The sequence below is a fragment of the Achroia grisella genome, unplaced genomic scaffold, assembly GCF_030625045.1.
Source record: "Achroia grisella isolate CSIRO2021 unplaced genomic scaffold, CSIRO_AGI_Agris_v1 utg1360, whole genome shotgun sequence".
Lineage (NCBI taxonomy): Eukaryota > Metazoa > Arthropoda > Insecta > Lepidoptera > Pyralidae > Achroia > Achroia grisella.
Window position 1 is genome coordinate 1,069,030 of NW_026712626.1, and position 23,330 is coordinate 1,092,359.

At 35.5% G+C, this 23,330-nt stretch overlaps 1 protein-coding gene across 1 annotated transcript in view; it reads left to right on the forward strand.

Moving 5' to 3' along the window:
- The window catches only part of LOC131855300 (diacylglycerol kinase 1), a 119,381-nt gene that overhangs the window by 77,527 nt on the left and 18,524 nt on the right, over positions 1 to 23,330 (forward strand). Inside the window, exons 4-10 of the mRNA XM_059206554.1 lie at positions 17,095 to 17,168; positions 17,666 to 17,777; positions 18,348 to 18,462; positions 19,399 to 19,566; positions 20,821 to 20,943; positions 21,575 to 21,699; positions 22,859 to 22,935. Coding sequence (XP_059062537.1) covers positions 17,095 to 17,168; positions 17,666 to 17,777; positions 18,348 to 18,462; positions 19,399 to 19,566; positions 20,821 to 20,943; positions 21,575 to 21,699; positions 22,859 to 22,935 — 794 coding nt within the window. The remainder of the gene's footprint in view (positions 1 to 17,094; positions 17,169 to 17,665; positions 17,778 to 18,347; positions 18,463 to 19,398; positions 19,567 to 20,820; positions 20,944 to 21,574; positions 21,700 to 22,858; positions 22,936 to 23,330) is intronic.

The window sequence follows — 23,330 nt, forward strand, 5'->3', positions numbered from 1 at the left end:
CTTCAATATCCGTTGCGTAGTTTTAAAGATTTAAGCATACATAAGGACGGACAGATAGCAACCGCGACTTTGTTTTATACATTGTAATGATAATGAAGATGTCTAATATCACACAAGTATCACAAAAGCAGTATATTTTTTTAATAAAATACTAATTTTAATATCAAAATTAATACGTAAACTAAATACAATGTAAGGAATTTTATGTGTTCTATGACGATATATCAGTTATCGAGCTCACAAACACATTCTGTACACACAAAGGATTATAAGATTAAAGCCACAAGTGTCGGAGCACATCGTCTATGTAACACAATCTCGGGACAAAGTACATATTATGTTTAGGTCCGCGATATGCTGAATTTAGGAGAGTCCCGACTTGGTGACGGTAAAGTCTTTGATAACATCTGCCTTTGTTGGCTCCGAAATATTGTAACGTTTAGGCTACAAATCTGAATGGATGCAACATCTGCGATACTGGATATGGTGTCCCGTGGTATGTTAAAGTTCAAGTGATAATCAGTGATGTTGAGTTATAAAAACTAGTGGCTGTGGCAGGCGTGTTAGTGCAGTTAATTAAATTGATCTAAAGCCTATAAGTGGCTGCACTGTTGATGGAGTGGATGGTACAATCTATATTTATTTACTTTTAAGTAGCCTAAGCCTCAACTACATCAATCAGAACATATACATTTATTCGGACAGTCAAGCTGCTCTACTAGCACTTAACTCGTACGAAATCCGTTCTAAACTTATTAGAAACTGTATCCTGCTACTAAATGAAGTAGGAAGCAGAAATAATATTATACTGAGATGGGTCCCCGGGCATTCAAATATTGAAGGCAATGAGAATGCCGACCATCTGGCAAAGTTAGGGGCAAAAACCGTCCAACTGGGCCCCGAACCCTTCTGTGGTGTGCCTCGTTGCCTAAAACTGGGACATCTCAAATTAATAACCAAACGAGAAGCACTGAATCACTGGCAAGAAATGCCAGGATTAACACATTCAAAAGACCTAATATCGGGCTTCTCGAATACTCCAATAGACTACTGCTATTGAGTAAAAACAACATATGCATGATGACTAGGGCCCTCACAGGACACTGCAAATTAAACAAGCATATGGCTAAACTAGGCCTATGCACGACAAGTATCTGCAGATTCTGCCAAACTGAAGAGGAAACGCCGCTTCACATCCTATGTGGTTGTAGCCCACTCATGCATAAACGAAATATCTCCTTTGGAAAGTTTACACTCTTTCCCGAGGAGATAAAAACGATCGCTCCTAAGAATATCCTTCAATTCTTGTCCCTGACGGGTCTAGGTAGCGAACTCTGAAAAGGGCGAGCACAATAGATCTATGTAGGTCGCAGTGCTACAGGTGCTACACATATGACAATAGCCCAAACAATACAATAAAAAAAAAAATAGGCTACAAATCTGGATGTATGCAACATCTGCGATACTGGATATGGTGTCCCGTGGTATGTTAAAGTTCAAGTGATAATCAGTGATGTTGAGTGGATGGTACAATCTATATTTATTTACTTTTAAGAATCACTAACTCAAGATACAGCAAATATAACATGTCGTGTTTCTATATATACTAACGGTTTTAAAACTAAATGTTCTTATATTTACAAGTAATTACAGCGTGGTTTGTGGTACAACATATATGATAATATAATATCTCCTTGGACAATTTAGACAGCGCCATCTAGTCCAAAGTTAAGCTGAGCTTGTGTTATGGGTATTAGACTACTGATGGAAATATATAGATATATTTTTTGTAAATACATACATAATATACATAGAAAAACCCAGACCGATATAAACAATCATACTTATGAATACAAATGTGTACCGTGCGAGGAATCGAACCCGCGACCATCGGACGTAAAGCGGTGTGCTAAACCACTAGACTACCGACGCCGTCATATATGTATAGTACATATATTACATATATGTATAGTATATCTATAGTCTATACATATAAATAAAATTGGAGTGTCTGTTTGTAATATTGAAATGACCGTTTTTTACTACATGCATATGAATATAAATACGGTACATACACCAAAATAACTTTTTTTACAATTTTTGTCTATCTGTCTGTCTGTTGGTTCCGGCTAATCTTTGAAATGGTTGGACCGATTTTGATCGGACTTTTTTGGCAGGTAGCTGATGTAATAAGGTGTAACTTAGGCTACTTTTATTTTAGAAAAATAAAGTTAATTTCACACGGACGAAATCGCGGGAACAAATAGTATATTATATAATGCTCACGTACAGTTTACTTTCGAATATGATATATTGATCTGCTATATATTTTTTTTATCAGCCATATTCGAATTCACTACCCATAAGTATTAGGTCGATTTATAAACATCTAGGCTACGAAGCTCTTGACGAAGATGTTTTATTTATCGCGTGTACGCTTATTGGGACATCTATCTGTTAGGGCTGTAAAAGTAACGGCAAATGTAGTTCCCATACGTACTAGTTACTAAGTGGCTTTCGTTACTACAGTTTCGTTACGTTACTAGTTACTATAGATATAATTGACTCCAATCATTTTTTTTCGCCATAATTGGTAGGTCTTTTGGGTTCTAATAGATTTTGTAATGTCATATTTTAATTTAAATATTAAAACGAAACTATTACTATTGAAATATCATCCGCTATGACATTTGGTGAAAATAGAGATTTTTTGTCATGTAATTTATGGATGACCCCAAAGTACCGATACGGTACTTCAGTACAAGCTCTGTATTCATTACTTTGTATATAGGTACCGTTTGGAACAACTCTACTATCTGTACCAACACCTACCTATAGTATACAGCTATTTATTAAGGCTGTAGTAAGTACTTACGAACTTCACAACATTCCGGGATTATGGGATATATTCCCGGGATTATAGGCTCTCATTCGCGGGATTAGGACGGGAATTATTGGATGTGTTTCGGATTATGTTTAGTTTAAGTTTATTCATATGAATTATTAGGTAACACATTTACCTAAGTTAGGTAAATACTAAAAATGCGCTATTTCCCATTAGTGCTCTTCAACCGCTTTCTGTTTTACCTAATGGTTAGATATATAAGGTGTTATTGTCGAGTGCAATAATGAGTAAATAAATATAAATAAACATAGGCAACTTGATAACCCTCTCCTTTTCAAAGTCGGCTAAAAGTACTTTATAAATGTAATTACGAAATGTTGCCATAGATTAATATTTGTGGAATCAAGTTAAATGAGTACAAGAACAAAAGGAATTGAATAAAGTCTTTCGTCATTGAACTGTCAGTTTCTTCTCTGACAACTAAAATGTAAGTCAAACAAAGAAATAAGTACAGTCAACAACAAAACTGATTGTTATTATATGTATTTACAAATAAATTAATAATCTTAATGAAATTTTGGTGGAAGAGTATGCGACTGTATGACCACGGGTTACAAGTGTGATCGCATTTCGCATAGTGGAAATTCCGGACGCCCATCCTTCATCCTGTTATCCCATTCCAAATTCCTTAAATTCTGACAACACCTGCAATTGATCTGGTGAGTGAGTGGCGGTACTTATCTACCATAAAGCATTATTTACCATAAGGCGTGCCATAAGCTATTTTCTTTAATAGGTATTAACACAATACTAGGGGATTTACAAGTGTTTTGCCAGCCTTTTAAGGAGGGAGTTTCCTTTTTAGAAGAAATAAGTTCTTTCTTGAAGGTTTCAATATCGTTTCGGTTCGGAAATACCATTGCTGCAGGAGATTCCATAATGTGGTTGTACGTGGCATTGTTTGCCCAAACATTTTTAACTGAAGACGACTGATTTTTATATGTACTCTGTAGTACAAAGTACATTTTTATATAATTCGAATGACCATCAAGACAGTGGTAAATGGCAACCGTCACCTACATAAATGAACAGCACTATGGACATCACGTTATCATGGTACCAGTGTTACTACTCATGCGTCGTGATTCCAGAGACCTAAAATGTCATACCTCATATCCAACTAGTAAATTTAGTTGTGCCGACTGTACCACCGCACCGTGGTAGCAATTTATTCTCTCTACAGAACAGTAAGCTGTTTCAAATACTAAATTAAATATCAACCGACTGTGTACACTCGACGCCGCAGTGATGGGATGAAGTTTCCAACTTAATCTCAGACTTACCGTGATCTAATTACTTTTTGCGACTGGGATTTGCATAAAATAACATGTTTTCGTGTATTTTCAACCCATTGCCAAAGAGTAGGAAATTATTAGATGCTTTTTTTTAAAGTAACTGTAATGGCATGATGATGATGGTGGTGGTGATGATGATGATGATGATGTTGTTGATGATGATGATGATGATCATGTAAAGCGTTAACTATCGCCTATATACATGAACATAGACATGAGTCTGTCAATTTTTATTACTTTTGTAAAATTTCAAGACATTACGAGATTGATTAGAGAATAAAGAATTTCACAATTTCCTTGACAATGTATAATTATCGACTGGAGAGATTCTATTTTACTTTTGTTATTATTATTTTCTCTCTTTGTAGATTATTTCTTAAAATTTATAGACAACTAGCTACTCGCCCCGGCTTCGCACGGGTGTACATGTATTATGTATATAAACCTTCCTCTTGAATCACTCTATAAATTAAAAAAAAACCGCTTCAAAATCTGTTGCGTAGTTTTAAAGATTTAAGCATACATAGGACAGACTGCAATAGCGACGTTGTTTTATAATATGTAATGACTAGCTTTTGCCCGCGGCTTAGCTCGCTATAATTTATCCCCTTAAGGGTGGAATACCAAAATCCTTTCTATGGGGATGCCTACGTCATAATATCTACCTGCATGCCAAATTTCAGCCCGATCCGTCCAGTGGTTTGGGCTGTGCGTTAATAGATCACTATGTCAGTCACCTTTGAGTTATATATATTTAGATAATATTTTGCATGCCATTGCTATGGCAAAACACATGATACTATAATTTTATTATCATCTATTGTACTGTGTTTTTGAGCAAATAAATTATTATTAGTTAATATTACGTACCTCGTCCCGTACCACGTTGAGTTTATATACATATATAGCGAAATGTGGCGTTCACCACAAGCTCGACAATTGCCTTGAATATGTCAAATTATATTCATAGACAAGAGAATATTACATGTATAGCAGCCGTGAAGCTATGTGTATAATATGAATAAGTCAAGACAATTCATACAGCGCCATCTAGTTCCAAGCTACGTACTGGCTTCAACTGATACAAATACTTAACACTTTTCTTTTGCTAAATCTCTGAATAACTCTATACTAGCTATCTCTATGTACAGTTGATTTAGTGTATTGGATTGTAAGCTGTTGGTTTTGTAATGAATACATAAACAAACACATTTTTTGTTGTAAATATATACATATAAAGCACTCAGACTAATACAAACAATCATACACATGAATACAAGTTGCATCGTTGCATAAGAAGTAAAGCTGTGTGATAAACATGTAGTTCACCGTCGGCCGGAAGGCTGTCAAATATTATATATAGGTATTGTCAAATATATAATATACTAGCTACTCGCCACCTACGCCCGTGTGTACATGTATTATACATATTAACCTTCCTCTTGAATCACCCTATATATTTAAAGAAATCGCTTCAAAATCCGTTGCGTAGTTTTAAATATTTAAGCATACATAAGGACGGACAGATAGCAACCGCGACTTTGTTTTATACTTTGTAATGATAATGAAGATGTCTAATATCACACAAGTATCACAAAAGCAGTATATTTTTTTAATAAAATACTAATTTTAATATCAAAATTAATACGTAAACTAAATACAATGTAAGGAATTTTATGTGTTCTATGACGATATATCAGTTATCGAGCTCACAAACACATTCTGTACACACAAAGGATTATAAGATTAAAGCCACAAGTGTCGGAGCACATCGTCTATGTAGCACAATCTCGGGACAAAGTACATATTATGTTTAGGTCCGCGATATGGTGAATTTAGGGGAGTCCCGACTTGGTGAAGGTAAAGTCTTTGATAACATCTGCCTTTGTTGGCTCCGAAATATTGTACTGTTTAGGCTACAAATCTGGATGGATGCAACATCTGCGATACTGGACATGGTGTCCCGTGGTATGTTAAAGTTCAAGTGATGTTGAGTTATAAAAACTAGTGGCTGTGGCAGGCGTGTTAGTGCAGATAATTAAATTGATCTAAAGCCTATAAGTGGCTGCACTGTTGATGGAGTTGATGGTACAATCTATATTTATTTACTTTTAAGTAGCCTAAGCCTCAACTACATCAATCAGAACATATACATTTATTCGGACAGTCAAGCTGCTCTACTAGCACTTAACTCGTACGAAATCCGTTCTAAACTTATTAGAAACTGTATCCTGCTACTAAATGAAGTAGGAAGCAGAAATAATATTATACTGAGATGGGTCCCCGGGCATTCAAATATTGGCAATGAGAATGCCGACCATCTGGCAAAGTTAGGGGCAAAAACCGTCCAACTGGGCCCCGAACCCTTCTGTGGTGTGCCTCGTTGCCTAAAACTGGGACATCTCAAATTAATAACCAAACGAGAAGCACTGAATCACTGGCAAGAAATGCCAGGATTAACACATACAAAAGACCTAATATCGGGTTTCTCGAACAAATACTCCAATAGACTACTGCTATTGAGTAAAAACAACATATGCATGATGACTAGGGCCCTCACAGGACACTGCAAATTAAACAAGCATATGGCTAAACTAGGCCTATGCACGACAAGTATCTGCAGATTCTGCCAAACTGAAGAGGAAACGCCGCTTCACATCCTATGTGGTTGTAGCCCACTCATGCATAAACGAAATATCTCCTTTGGAAAGTTTACACTCTTTCCCGAGGAGATAAAAACGATCGCTCCTAAGAATATCCTTCAATTCTTGTCCCTGACGGGTCTAGGTAGCGAACTCTGAAAAGGGCGAGCACAATAGATCTATGTAGGTCGCAGTGCTACAGGTGCTACACATCTGGCAATAGCCCAAACAATACAATAAAAAAAAAAATAGGCTACAAATCTGGATGTATGCAACATCTGCGATACTGGATATGGTGTCCCGTGGTATGTTAAAGTTCAAGTGATAATCAGTGATGTTGAGTGGATGGTACAATCTATATTTATTTACTTTTAAGAATCACTAACTCAAGATACAGCAAATATAACATGTCGTGTTTCTATATATACTAACGGTTTTAAAACTAAATGTTCTTATATTTACAAGTAATTACAGCGTGGTTTGTGGTACAACATATATGATAATATAATATCTCCTTGGACAATTTACACAGCGCCATCTAGTCCAAAGTTAAGCTGAGCTTGTGTTATGGGTATTAGACTACTGATAGAAATATATAGATATTTTTTTTGTAAATACATACATAATATACATAGAAAAACCCAGACCGATATAAACAATCATACATACTTATGAATATAAATGTGTACCGTGCGAGGAATCGAACCCGCGACCATCGGACGTAAAGCGGTGTGCTAAACCACTAGACTACCGACGCCGTCATATACTTATATGTATAGTACATATATTACATATATGTATAGTATATCTATAGTCTATACATATAAATAAAATTGGAGTGTCTGTTTGTAATATTGAAATACCCGTTTTTTCCTACATGCATATGAAATTATGAATATAAATACGGTACATACACCAAAATAACTTTTTTTACAATTTTTGTCTATCTGTCTGTCTGTTGGTTCCGGCTAATCTTTGAAATGGCTGGTATGGTGGTTTTTTGGCAGGTAGCTGATGTAATAAGGAGTAACTTAGGCTACTTTTATTTTAGAAAAATAAAGTTAAATTTCACACGGACGAAATCGCAGGAACAAATAGTATATTATATAATGCTCACGTACAGTTTACTTTCGAATATGATATATTGATCTACTATATATTTTTTTTATCAGCCATATTCGAATTCACTACCCATAAGTATTAGGTCGATTTATAAACATCTAGGCTACGATGCTCTTGACGAAGATGTTTTATTTATCGCGTGTACGCTTATTGGGACATCTATCTGTTAGGGCTGTAAAAGTAACGGCAAATGTAGTTCCCATACGTACTAGTTACTAAGTGGCTTTCGTTACTACAGTTTCGTTACGTTACTAGTTACTATATCTATAGTAACTAGTAACGTAACGAAACTGTAGTATAATTGACTCCAATCATTTTTTTTCGTCGTAATTGGTAGGTCGTTAGGGTTCTAATAGATTTTGTAATGTCATATTTTAATTTAAATATTAAAACGAAACTATTACTATTGAAATATCATCCGCTATGAAACATTTGGTGAAAATACAGATTTTTTGTCATGTAATTTATGGATGACCCCAAAGTACCGATACGGTACTTCAGTACAAGCGCTGTATTCATTACTTTGTATATAGGTACCGTTTGGAACAACTCTACTATCTGTACCAACACCTACCTATAGTATACAGCTATTTATTAAGGCTGTAGTAAGTACTTACGAACTTCACAACATTCCGGGATTATGGGATATATTCCCGGGATTATAGGCTCTCATTCGCGGGATTAGGACGGGAATTATTGGATGTGTTTCGGATTATGTTTAGTTTAAGTTTATTTATTTATAAAAACTTAACAAAGTCAGGTGCACATAGTTAGTTGATTTAACACTTTTGACCTTTGCATTTATGTGTTTGTTTTTTAATTTCATGAGTGATCTATTGGTTTAGTACACCACCTTTTTTGCAATGATTGCGGGTTCCACTCCTTACGCAGTACAAATATTTGTATTCATGACTATGATTGTTTCTATTGATCTCAGAGTTTCCTATTTATATTATGTATGTATGTATATAAAAAAAATGTATATCAGTTGTCTAGTACAAATAACACAAGCTCTGCTTGGCTTGGAACTAGATGGCACTGTGTTAATTGTCCTAGGTTATAATTATTATATGCAATATGTATTTAATGATAGGTTGAACATGACAGATGATATAAGTCAGTTCAGTTTTCACGGGGCACCAGTAAAGGATGGTCATATTAGAATGAAGTCAGGTCTGTTATTAGCCCATCTTAGTAATTCGTCAGGAATTAATAGAAACTGTTTCAAAGGCCTACCAAATGGAAGTTCAACGTATAGGGTATATTGCTAGAGTAAAAATTAATGAAAATAGTTAGATGTTTTAACAGACGTCTTTTATTGCAGAGCGCAATGACAGAAGTATTATAAAATAAAAATTATATAAAGAACATCATATTTTGAATATGGATAAAAAGAATATAAAAACTGCCAGTAACTCTCATTGTAGGTCTAACAGCTAGCAATGTAGCTAAATCCTTATTCAAACGTGGATCGAGATTACGACAGCTTGAGCCGAGGTTTGAACGTCTAGCACTGCCTAGCTTAAAGTCGTATCCGTCAGGCAGTTGGCCTGTAACCGATCCATAAGTCTATCTACTAGTTTGTAGTGCCATCTGCGCTCACCCGCAATTCTTTGGAAAAGCTGTAAATACTATTAGTACGAACAGTAATAGTTCGAAAAAAGACTATTAACATTACAAACAATTCCGTACCCCTCAAGTGAAGTCAGTCAGCCTTCGTGGAGATTCTTCTAGAATTAACTGCGATGATTTTTTTTAAAGGATGATAATGGAATGGTCACCCGCCTTCGCTAACGGTTTACGCTGGCGGGGTACCAGTGGAGGATGATAGGATGAACATGAAGTCAGATCAGTTAGCCCAACGTGAGAAATTTACCGGGAATGTATCACGATGGTTTCCAGGGGGAACCGCGTGGAGGTCGAAGATTTCGAAAGCGGAACGGGTGGTGGTTAACCAGATAGCGTATAGGGTATTAGTATTGTAGTTTAATAGCTCTATTGACAAGGGGGGAATTGCTAGCAATGTGGATTAATGACCATATTGCAAGCAATGTGTCATGTCACGTTGACCTCTACATGGTTCCCCCTCGAAACCATCGTAATAAATTCCTGTTGAATTTACCACGGTGGGCTAACTGACCTGACCTCATGCTCATCATAATATCCTTCCTTGATGCCTCGCCACCATAAACCGATGCACCATACCATTATCATGCGTTAAAAATCAGTCCGTTAGCTCATTGTGGAATTAACCGCTATGGTTTTGAGGACAGCCTGATACATCATTGTTAGCACTTCAATTAGGGTCCCAAATCATCATAACTAATACTGCCCTATGCGTTTCATGAGTATTCTACGCTTTTTTTATTATTTTATTTAATTACTGGCTACTCGCCCCGGCTTTGTCCTGGTGTACATGTATTATACATATAAACCTTCCTCTTGAATCACTCTATCTATTAAAAAACGCTTCAAAATCCGTTGCGTAATTATAAAGATTTAAGCATACATAGAGACGGACAGACAGCGACAGCGTTTTTGTTTTATACTATGTAAAATGATGATAGGTACTTTTATTTCTATCTATTGACTCGCCAAACTGCAGTACAGTTTGTTGGCAAGATATATCTCAGATTTCTTAATGCCGATTACATCTAATACTTACCTACCTAAATACATCTAAACACATAAATACACATTTACACAGATATTTAACAATAATTTACTTAATTTTTTTTTAACATTACCTAACAGTGCGTTTTTTAATTATAAACTTCAGTACTGGTCTGCTCAAGTTTGAATTTTGTTGTATCACATCTAAATTGTTATATACCCCATACAAATGGTATGTATAGATTATATATGTATATATACTCTGTGATTGTACAGCCATGATCTGGACCTCGATTTCTAGTAAACAGCCTATTTTGAGAGGAATATATCCTTATTAGAAAGAGGTCGATCTCGTTGCCTAGCAACGAAGACTGACGCCCCGCCCGCCGACGCGCGCTTTTCATAAATATTTGTACTTCATTCTTAGGATAATGACTTATCTCAGTAGCAGGGATAACGGGAAATTATTACAAGGTTCTTATTATACACTAGGCGTTACCCGCGACTTCGTCCGTGTGAAATTAAAATAAGAATCTTTTAGATTCATCATCATCATCATCCTTTGGGTTAATCGCATTATTTGGGGTCGGCACAGTATGTCCTCTTACACTCTGGAGTTTCGATTTCTTTGGTAATGGAGTATTGTATGAAGCGTGCGATATGACCAAGTAATGCACTATTAAACTAATCTACATATATAAATAAAATTGGAGTGTCTGTTTGTAATATTGGAATATCCGTTTTTTACTACGCGCATATAATATAAATACGGTACCTACTTACGCCAAAATAACATTTTTTACAATTTTTGTCTGTCTGTCTGTCTGTTTTTCGGGCTAATCTCTGAAATGGCTGGACCGATTTTGACGGGAGTTTTTTTGGCAGGTAGCTGATGTAATAAGGAGTAACTTGGCTACTTTTATTTTAGAAAAATAAAGTTAAATTCCACACGGACGTAGTCGCGAGTACAGCTAGTATATATATATTTATATAATATAATAAGTAATGTAGTATTAATTACACTAAGCTTGGAATTCCCTGTAGTTTCATTTCACTGTACCCCGTAGACAGACTTTTATGATATGTCAAAAACTACCGTCAGTTACGAAAGCATTTGAGCTAAGAAAAACTGACAAGAAACTTACTTATGTCCAGTACAAAACGTTCCTGATCTCCAGAACCTCTATTTTATACACGTAGTAGGTAATAAATATTGTAGACTGACGTTTGCCTAGTTGCCAATACACTATTTATTTATTGGCTCCACTTGCAATTATACCAGACAGCGGACCGACATTTCCTAATGAAACTATTTTCTGCTATTATTTGGTAGAATGGATATATCGGGTGCGAAGTGAGCTAATGATTTATACTAACTAGGACCGCAAAGGTCGGAGTTCGAATCTGTGACACTTCTTTCCATTCAATACTTAGTAGCCCAAGCTACTAAATGTTTTTATCCCATAAACTAGAGACGATTTATGCGCTTTTGGACGCATTTTTAAATTTTCCTTTATTTATTTACGTAATTCAGGCTTATAATGGCCCATATTATAAATACTTTACAGACTAACATACGTATGAAAGATATTAAATTTAGTATAAAAATAAATATAAATTGTCTGTGTGGTCACGGCACTGATGACGGCAATCTGCCACGATAACGCCGATACACCACACCCTATGGCCAGTAGTCCTCCTTCAAATTCAAAATATCTTTATTCATGTAGTCATTATATCAAAGATGTCAAATCTACCGTCAGTTCGGAATGATTTCGAGATGAGAAGAACTGTCAACAGACTCGGCACGTATTCTTTTCAAATTAATATTACACATGTTTACAATCAATTCAATTACTTCATGAAGGTCAGCATGTTGGTGGGTACTCGGGCCACTACCGCCTAGAAACTCGCGTTATAACTCGATGCCAGCTGCGTCACCCTCAATGTCAGGTTACTTTTGGTCCGTATGTAGTCGACAATGTCCTGCTCCATAGAGTAGAGTAGCCATAGCTCTTAGTGCCGTGAATGTCGCACTCTGTGTGATAGTAAAAATCTGTGTTTGTTGTGTTTTGTCAATTTATATTTATGACAATACCTACGGTAATGGTAACACTTTTAACAAACAGAAATAATCGTAGAGACTTTACTTTTACTGGGTTGGAGGTGTCCTTGAATTTCAAAACTCAATGTAAATCTACTCGTCGAACAGTCAACACCAATATATCCGAACTCAATTCACTGCCTAATGACTCCTCGCTTAAAGGCAAGACCTATAACAAACATAACAAAATGTTCTTATATGATTGTGATAGAAATAACCTTTTTACATATATGAAATTTTATATATTTTTTCTTTTTTTATATAAATCTGTTTTGTACTTTATACATATATGTGTTGTGAAATGTGTACCATATGTGTGTAGCAAGTGTGCAGATGCAAAAAAAGTAAATATCTATCTATCTATCTATAACAAATGCATACAGGTTGCCACTTTCCAGTAGGTGCATCACCAGTTTGTTAATCATTTGTCCATAAAAAATGAAGCATTACTATGTCTGTACCTATAATCCATATTTAGTATCAAACTGAATTATATCCAAAATTATATATTTTGGAAAAGGAACTCTGCATGTATAAGTTTAAAGTCTAATTACAAAAAATAGTATTATTAGAGTTAATACAGTATTGTATTAAGCGTTCAATATGACCAAGTAATGCAATATTAAATGATAACATATATATATATAATTATTATTAAGTCTTTACCCGTATTCCATACTTAGAGTCAGTCTATATTATATCATAGATTGCAAATTTTGAAAAAGCGTCTCTATATGTATACGTTTAAAATCTAATTTGGGGGAGAAGGGGATTGTTATCAATGTGGATTCATGACCCCATTACTAACAATGTACTATGTCAGTTCACGCGGTTCCCCCTGGAAACCAACGTGATAAATTCCTTGGTAAATTTGTCACGATGGGCTAACTGACCTGACCTCATGTTCATCTTATCATCCTCCACTGGAGCCCCGCCAGCGTAAACCGTTAGCGCAGGCAGGTGTCCTATTCCATTAACATCCATAATAAAAAATCTAATTTAATATCAAACTGCATTAACTCAAAAATAATAATTTTGGAAAAGCGACTCTGCATGTATAAGTTAAAGTCTAATTACAAAAAATGGTAATATTTCAGTTAATACAGTATTGTATGAAGCGTGCGATATGACCAAGTAATGCAATATTAAACGTCACGCTCATATTTTATTAATTGCACTGAGCTCGGAATTCCCTGTAGTTTAATTTCAGCTGCGCAGGTAAAATTAATTCTATTACTGTACCTATGCATTACTGGCAACACTGCTGCATAACCAACGCTGGAGTTATATTACATTACAGGCTAGCTCTTACCCCCAACTTTGTCCACATAGATTTTAACATTTTTTATAAAAAAAAATATATAAAAATTAGTCAATAGCAATATTAGCTTTTTCTAAAATAAAGGTAACCTAAGTTACTTTTTAATTTATTACGTATCTGCGAGTGAAAGTCCCGTCATAATCAGGCCAGCTGTTCCAGAGATTAGTAAGAACAAACAGACAGATAAAAGGAAAAAAATTAAATTATTCTCTGATGTGATACCGTATACCTGTATTGTATATCATATGCATTTAGTGAATATCTGTATTAATAATAGATATATATATATATAGTATAAAACAAAGTCACTGTCGCTGTCTGTCCGTCCCTATGTATGTTTAAATCTTTAAAACTATGTAACGGATTTTAAAGCGGTTTTTTTAACAGATAGAGTGATTCAGGAGGAAGGTTTATATATATAATACCGGGGAAGCCGGGGCGAGTATTTAATATTTATATAAAAGTAACCTATTATTTTTATACAACCCTCCATCGCTAGTGGTAGAAATTATACTAATATTTATTTTACTACTTCCCAAGTTTCCAAACATACGATGTTTTAATAAACTGATATGAATAAGCCGCTGGCGAAACCCACTATTTATATTCCATTTCGATGGCCTTATAACCGACAACGCAAAAGATAGTTATGTTAGCATAGGGTCAGTTGTAAAGGGATAAATTATAAAACTTAAACGTAAAAATCACAAAGTACAAATGTTTTCTTTACATTTAATACAATAATTGCCAATTTGTAGAGAAAATGTCACTACACATCCTATGTGGTTGTAGCCCACCCATGAATAAACGAAATATCTCCTTTGAAAAGTACACACTCTATCCTGAGGAGATAAAAACCATCGCTACTAAGAATATCCTTCAATTCTTGTTCCTCACAGGTTTACGCATCGAACTTCGAAATAGGGCGAGCACAGAGTCTAAAGCACTACTATCGCTACTAAGAATATCCTTCAATTCTTGTTCCTCACAGGTTTACGCTTCGAACTTCGAAATAGGGCGAGCACAGAGTCTAAAGCACTACTATCGCTACTAAGAATATCCTTCAATTCTTGTTCCTCACAGGTTTACGCATCGAACTTCGAAATAGGGCGAGCACAGAGTCTAAAGCACTACCATCGCTACTAAGAATATCCTTCAATTCTTGTTCCTCACAGGTTTACGCATCGAACTTCGAAATAGGGCGAGCACAGAGTCTAAAGCACATTGCAATAGCTAATTCCGCCAATAAAAAAATACAATAATTTCTTCATTTCATAAACATACAATAAAATCTTGGCGAGACGGAAACTGACGGTTTATCAGTTTGCCTGTTTGTGTGTTAAGAATGATATGTGAAAAAGAAAGTGGAAGAAGTACATTGTTCATTTCATTTGCCATTATAACATGTTGTTGTTAATGAGATCAATTTATAGGATGTTTCATTCTTAGTAAAATACACATCATAATAAAAAAGAAAAATCAGCCATTACATAGTATAAAACAAAGTCGTTGTCTGTCCGTCCCTATGTATGCTTCAATCTTTAAAACTACGCGGCGGATTTTGAAACGGTTCTTTTATAGATATAGTGATTCAAGAGGAAGATTTATATGTATAATACATGTACACCTGGGCAAAGCCGGGGTGGGTGGACTAGTTACTTTATAAGGGTGGTACTAGTTAAGCAAATGATAGTCACGACATTTGAGTGTATACTGATTTAATATTGATAACAACTTTTTTTTCTTCTTATTTTTAATTACAGCATCAACTACTTTTAATTAATTGTATTATTGTGTTATTTAATTTTGTTATTTGATTTTATCGTTATGGACACTACTAGTTTTAATTTAAATTTTGAAAGTTTCTTATTAAAATGATCATGTTAGCTCAGTTTGTATCATCATCATTGCCTTGCCTTTATCCCATTATTTGGGGTCGGCGCAGTATGTCATTCTCTTCCACTGCTCTCTATCAGTCGTCATATCTAAACATACTCTTCTTTTATTCATATCATCTTTCACACAATCCATCCATCTTTTCTTAGGGCGTCCCCTCCCTTTACATCCATCCACATTCATATTATACACTTTCCATAAGACATGGTCCTCATTCCTCCGCTAGTTTGTATGAGGGTTTCAAAAATTAATTTTAATTTCTTCGACATAAGATATATTAATATTAGTTTTATCTACTATTATATGGTAGGTATAATCTATACATATAAATAAAATTGTAGTGTCTGTTTGTAATATTGAAATAACCGTTTTTTACTACATGCATATGAATATAAATAAGGTACATACACTAAAATAACATTTTTTACCATTTTTGTCTGTCTGTCTGTTTGTTCCGGCTAATCTGAAATGGCTGGACCGATTTTGGCGGACATTGGCAGATAACTGATGTAATAAGGAGTAACTCAGGCTGCTTTTATTTTAGAAAATATATTTATTATTATTTATATTTATTTGGTACAGCTAGTCTGTTATAAAATTTTCCTATCAATCTAACCTACACTTGAAACCCGCCATAACCTAAAATACATCCTGATTATCTGGATGAATGGCGGTCCTCCACCGTTCGTTTTTCAGAAACTTTTTATCACGCACAACTACATTGTAGAAATATATAGCAATGGTATTTTCAAACCGATACTATATTGAAATCTTCAAGAAAGGAGCTTAATCTTTTCGATTTCGTTTGTTTGTCCCTTGTTGCGGGTGAATAATACGATGTTGCTGGTCGAGACGATGTATATTACAGATGATAATAAACTGACAATATGTACATAGAAATAATGATCTTATATACTAAATAACAATAGGAAAATGTAAGGTGGGTTGACACAGTTTAGACACAGCAGTGCTTAGTAGACAATATTAAATGCAATTATTATTTTGATGTATCTAGGTGACTGTGTCCCATATCCCTTATGTTAAAAAAAAAACTTCTTGCTCTTCGGTTAAGAAATTGCAATTCCGTCGGTTTACCCGATGCAAAAAGTATATAGCTATAACAAAATGTATAGCTATATACTTTTTGCTCTTCGTTTAATAAATGTAATGTAACATTTGTTTTTGGTTTGTTTCAGGACATCGACTATGAAGGGTTCCGTTGGTTTCTTGATACATTCCTCGAGGTCAGCACTCCAGATGAGCTGTCCAGGTCTGTGGCATTATCAATTATTAACAATAATACTACATGATGCAGCAACTATAACATACTATAAATAACCTAAAATTAAAAAAAAATTCCACTCGCTGGTGCCAAAAACAATGGGATCAAATTAAATGTTAATATTATTTAAAAAAAAAAAAGTTACTTACGAATCCATATTTACGACGGAGTCCTGGAATAACTAATAAAAATACATCTGAATATTAAAAAAATACATTCGAGTTAAGAAACTCCTCCTTTTTTGGAGGCGGTTAAGAAGGGTGTTTAATTCTACTCACAGATCACCTTATTTATATACTATCAACTATGCCCGCGGATTCACCCGCATTTAATTTATAACCTATATGTTATTCTGATGTATAAACTATATTACTGTACAGTTTTATTAAAATAGCTAGTAGTATTTGCGTGAAAGAGTAACAAACATCCATCCACACTCACAACCTTCCATGTTTATAATATTAGTAATATTTGTCTGTTTCCAGACATCTGTTCCTCTCGTTCGTGCGTCGTGACAAGCGGCCGGCGTTACGTGAAATGGCGGCGGCGAGTTCTGCGGCCGCCTGCGCCGCTGTCACCGCACATGCTGACCATCAGGTATGAACTATTGACGGTTTCAAAAAAGTTTGCGATTACAGTAATAAAAGCTTAAATTATAATAACAAACTGACTTTTATCTAGGTGCCGTTTGGTAAAAGTTAGTAATTCAGTCTGTGAGAATTGCGTAAGAACCAGAACCTTTTAATAAAGAGAGTTTTTATAAGACATTTGAATATTTGTCTTATAAAAACTTTCTTTGTTAAAAGGCTTATTATAAAATTGAAGAGTTTATAAATAATAATGTTGTTGTAAAGAAATCTAACTAAAAATTCATAGCACTGATACGATTATCTAATTGCACAAAGATTGAGTACGTAGCGGATTCTATGTTGATTGCCGCATGACTAATCCTTGTTGACGTGTATTTACTTAGAACAACATGTATTTAAAAGAGCAACACGCAAGTTTATTTCTCATTCTTCTTGTTTACGTTTCGAATGAATAAAAGTATCAAAACAATATAACTATTCAAAACTGCGGTATCAGATTGGCCGTATGCTTTTTTACCACCAAAGTAGTATAAAAAATGTTTATATTGAATTTATTTGAATAAAGATATATTTCCAGGGCAAGTTAAGTTTAGCATCCAAAATTCATGGCTTGGCTGAACGGTTACAGCAGCTCGGTCGAAGTTCAGGAGACTCGGTTGATGGTAGCGACAAAGGGTCCAGGAGTAGAACTGGTTAGTTTCTGTATTTTTTTTCTATTACTAATACTTAGTATATATAATACTATTATACGATTAGTAATAACAACCGTAAGAGAATCCGCAAACAAATACGAGATTTTTTTTGTCTTTGATACGAGAATATATTCACCCTTACATAAGTTTATATGAGATTTTGGTCTACAAAAAATTAAAGGTTAAAATACTATGATGTACGAAGATAGAGAACTAAGTCGGCGTAATGTACGAGGTTTAATATTTTTTTTACAAATACGAAATTTTTGGCCTTAGGTAGGGGACATTTTCACCCTCATTCAAGTTTTTATGATAATAATAATACTTACTTACTTAGGACAATTCACACAACACCATGTAGTCCCAAGTTAAGCACAGCTTCTGTTCTGAGTGACTACACAACTGACTGACTAACTATTTACAAAAAAATATCTGTGTTTGTAACAGATATTTTTTTGTAAATAACTATCTAAATATATATAACTTAAAACGCACAGCCCAAACCACTGGACGGATCGGGCTGAAATTTGGCATGCAGGTAGATGTAATGACGTAAGCATCCGCTAAGAAAGGATTTTGATTAATTCTACCCTCAAAGGGATAAAATATGGGATGAAAGTTTATATGAAACTTTGTCAATTTTAAACCGATCGGACTGAGACTTTGCATAAAGCTACTATGACGTAAACATGCTCTAAGAAAGAATTTTGATAAATTCTACCCCTAAGGGGATAAATTAACGCGAGCGAAGCCGCGGGCAAAAGCTAGTATAATATATGTACATAGTAAACACCTAGACCGATACAAACAATCATACTCATGAATACAAATGTTTGTACCGTGCGAGGAATCGGAAGTAAGGCGATGTGTGAAACCGCTGGACTATCGAGGCCTTCAAATTATTTATACATTCCTTAAAACGTTCTTTTATTACAGGGAGCGTGCACCCCATGTTCACAGTGACCACCCATCCATCTTATTCTTCGCATGAGTTGTGTCTGGACAGACGTACAGAAACGAGTCCTAGCCACAGTCAAATGTCGAGGAACTCTAGTAGGAAAAGCAGTAACTCGCTGCGAGTCAACCAGTCAACTAAAATAGAAGGTAATTGAGTGACTTTGTTAGCAATGTCGAACTCTAGTGTAAAATGAGGTGTATCCTCGCCATTGTTTCAAAAATATACTACAAAGTCAAAGAAATGATTCTTAGCAATATTTTATTAAAGTTTTTTTTGTAAATTAAAATCCATTTTTTAATTATCATTTCATGTAAAATGTTTATGCGCTAAATAAAATTAAATAGGTAGAATTTGTGCTAAGTCGTCTTCACGGTCATCTTCTGTTCTGTCCCATCACTTCAGCCGCCGAGCAACGTGCTGTTTCGGTTTGAGGGTGAGATAGCAGTAAAATGAATAAAATTACAGGGCACGCAAATATGACACCTTATTTCATCGGAATACCAACACCTTGAGCGTACCTTTCTGTGTCACTGTGACAATGTCCCAATTTGTCGGCCCGGGCCTCTTAATGTGTAGAATTGGAGGAACGGGATTGTTAGTTATCTAAACTGATGACCCTATTGCTAGGATTCTACCATTTCAGGTTGTACTCCACACGGTTCCCCCTAGAAACTATCGTGATAAATTCCTGGTGATTTTGTCATCCTGGTGAATTTGTCACGATGGGCTAACTGAGCTGACCTCATGCTCACCTTATCATCTGCCCACGTAAACCGCTAGCGCAGACGGGTGCACCATTCCATTATCATCCATTATTATGAAAATATGTGGATGGTCTCTTGTTTTGAAAATCAACTGGAGTCCGTAGACACGTCGTTGTGTAGTAGACTATAAATTTTGTGAGCAAGAGATAGATTTTGTGGAAAGCACTAACTTTGATATTGGATGACTGCCAGTTCGGCTCTAGGCAGACTTCCCAGAACTTTGGGCTAGTTCGAACCTTTTGCACCGGGTAAACTTACCACCTATACTGACGACAGGTGCTCTTCAGCAGATCACTCTCTTGCTTTTTTATTATTTAATCGTTCCCGAAAAATCTACAATAATCCACAATCAATCAATCTCCAACAATCGACAAATATTAAAATTACGAGAACGAAAAACGCGCCAACTTTACGGCCGACAAAATAACAACGAAGCACGAACAATTTTTTTCTTTTCTTTTCTTGTTTTCTTTTTAATAATTCTTTATTCATGACCATGGATACAAGTTTTTCAGTCGAACATATTTTTGTACACATAAAAACTTTTCTTTTCAGAGTGGAAGTGTTGCCAACTCATAAACCAAATAGTCTACGATTAAGAATGAATATCCGTATTGAATGGCAATTGTTTTTCAGATTTCAAGCACTTAATGCGGCGACCGTCTACACTAGAAGTTCACACAGCTCGGGTCTCTCTCAAGGACATAGTTTGCTATTTATCTCTACTGGAGGCTGGACGACCGGAAGACAAATTGGAATGTAAGCATTTGGAAGTTTTGACAGAAAATCTTACGCGAAAGTTTGTGATTATGGATGGATTACTTATTGTTTGTTGTTATTTCACGCAAAGACAGACTTTGATAATACTTTACACTAATATAGATTACACATCAGTACCTATGTGGTATATAGAGGCTATAATTTAAAAAGATAATACGTAACGGCCTCGGTGGTCTACCTCGCGACCATCGGAAGTAAAGCGGTGTGCTAAACTGCACGCCGCTTTACTTCCAATGGTCGCGGGTTCGATTCCTCACAATCCTTTATATTCATGAGTATGTTTGCTTATGGGTGTTTTCTAAATATATTATATAAGTATTTACAAAAAAATGTCATCTAAGTTGTCTAGTATCCATAACACAAGCTCTGCTTACCGTGGAATTAGATGGCAGTGTGTTAATTGTCCGAGATTATTAATGATTATTGATAAAAAAAACACCCAAACCGATGCAAACAGTCATACTAATGAATACAAATACTTGTACCTTGCGAGGAATCGAACCCGCGACCATTGGAATTATAGCGGTGTGCTAAACCGCGTGACCACTGAGGCCGTCAACTGTTAATGAGTAGTAGAACTAATATTCATTGTAATATTTCATTTGTACAGTTATGTTTCGCCTTTACGACACGGATGGTAACGGTGTATTGGACACGAACGAGATGGACTGCATAGTGAATCAAATGATGACGGTCGCTGAATATCTTGGATGGGAGACGTCGGAACTCAGGCCGGTAAGTGTTTAAAGGGGTGTGTTTACACGTCCCTTTAAGGTTTAGGTCTATGACCTACTTCGTCGAGAACCTGGGGACTTGTAATTAATACAGTCGTCATATAGAATTGAAGAGTATTTTTTTCCGGACAAAATTACCAACACTGTTGGCCGTGGCCTAAATCCAGAAAATTACCAACACGGCCAACAGCATTAGAGTAGTCCGGAATAACCAACACGGCTAACAGTGTTGGTAATTTTGTTCATTTGTAGTTAAATGCCTAAATCGGGAATTTTTTGCAACTTGTCATGAAGCAAAAAAAATTGCCTTGGTTGTTACGCGAGGTCCTGCAAGAGCGAGGCCCCGGGCGATTACCCTGTTCGCCAACCCCTAAGGCTAGAGGCCTTAGGGGTTGGTCTGCCTGCAAGAAACACTCGTTCACGAGTGAAACCATTTTAGTGAGCTACTCAAGACACTCGCCTACATTCTAATGCTGTTGGCCACAGCTGGCCTTTACAGCTTCACCGGACGATAGGGGGCGAGTACAGATGGCACTCCAAACACACGGACTTATGGAGCGGCTGAAAGTTAACTCCCGCCTGACGGATACGACTTTAGTCTGAGGGCATCGCTAGGGGTTCGAACCTCGGCTCGGCCGTTGTAATTTAAATCTCTGTTTGAATTGGAAGCAAGATCCATCGGGGGGGGATCTCAAAAGTGTAGAAGAATAGAAATTATTTATTTATGCATATAATAAAAATGTTATTGATTGTTATCTGTAGAGAGATATAAGAGAAAACATATTCTTTATTTGTCCTAGAATAGATAATAAGTTTCACTGTCTTCTGCAATTACGCGTACAAATATGATTGGACATATATAATATAAAATATTTATTTAATAATATTATTAAGGGACGTTGTAGTAGCACCAACGTAATAGCACTCAAAATACTATAGGATTACTGTATATTTGTCTGTGCGTTTGAGCGCTCTAATCTCAAAATTGGCTTAACTAATTACGGTGCAGTTTCTCTAATATATATATATATAAGCTCCACTTAAAATTTTCTGTTTGTATTATTCAAACGGGATTACAAATGATTAGTGTTTTATAAAGACCTATACTGTTTGATATTATTTACTAATATGGAATTTTTACCGTGAAAAAATATCCACAGATTCTGCAAGACATGATGGTGGAAATTGATTACGATGCAGACGGGACGGTGTCACTTGATGAGTGGAAAAGAGGAGGGTGAGTGGTCAATATATTATCTATATAATGTAACGTAGCGTAGTGACCTAGTGGTTTATTATACTAACGCGTCAAAAGGGTTCAAATTTAATAGACGCTAATAAAAACTTTTTCGTGTCCATTTATATTTCTTGCTGACTCTCCGTTGAAGAAAACACCGATAACAAAACCTAGTTTAAGGCTAGATTTTTAATTTATAACACGAAGGTGGTAATCGAGCATGATGTGGCCCATCTTATGGTAACCCCTGAAGAAGAAAGAAGTCTCTAAAGAAAATCTCTGCAGGTAGTTCAATTCCCAATCATGGAAACTAGAATTAGCTATATATCTAATACTAGCTGCTGGCCCCGGCTTCGCACGGGTGTACATGTATTATTTATATATATAAACCTTCC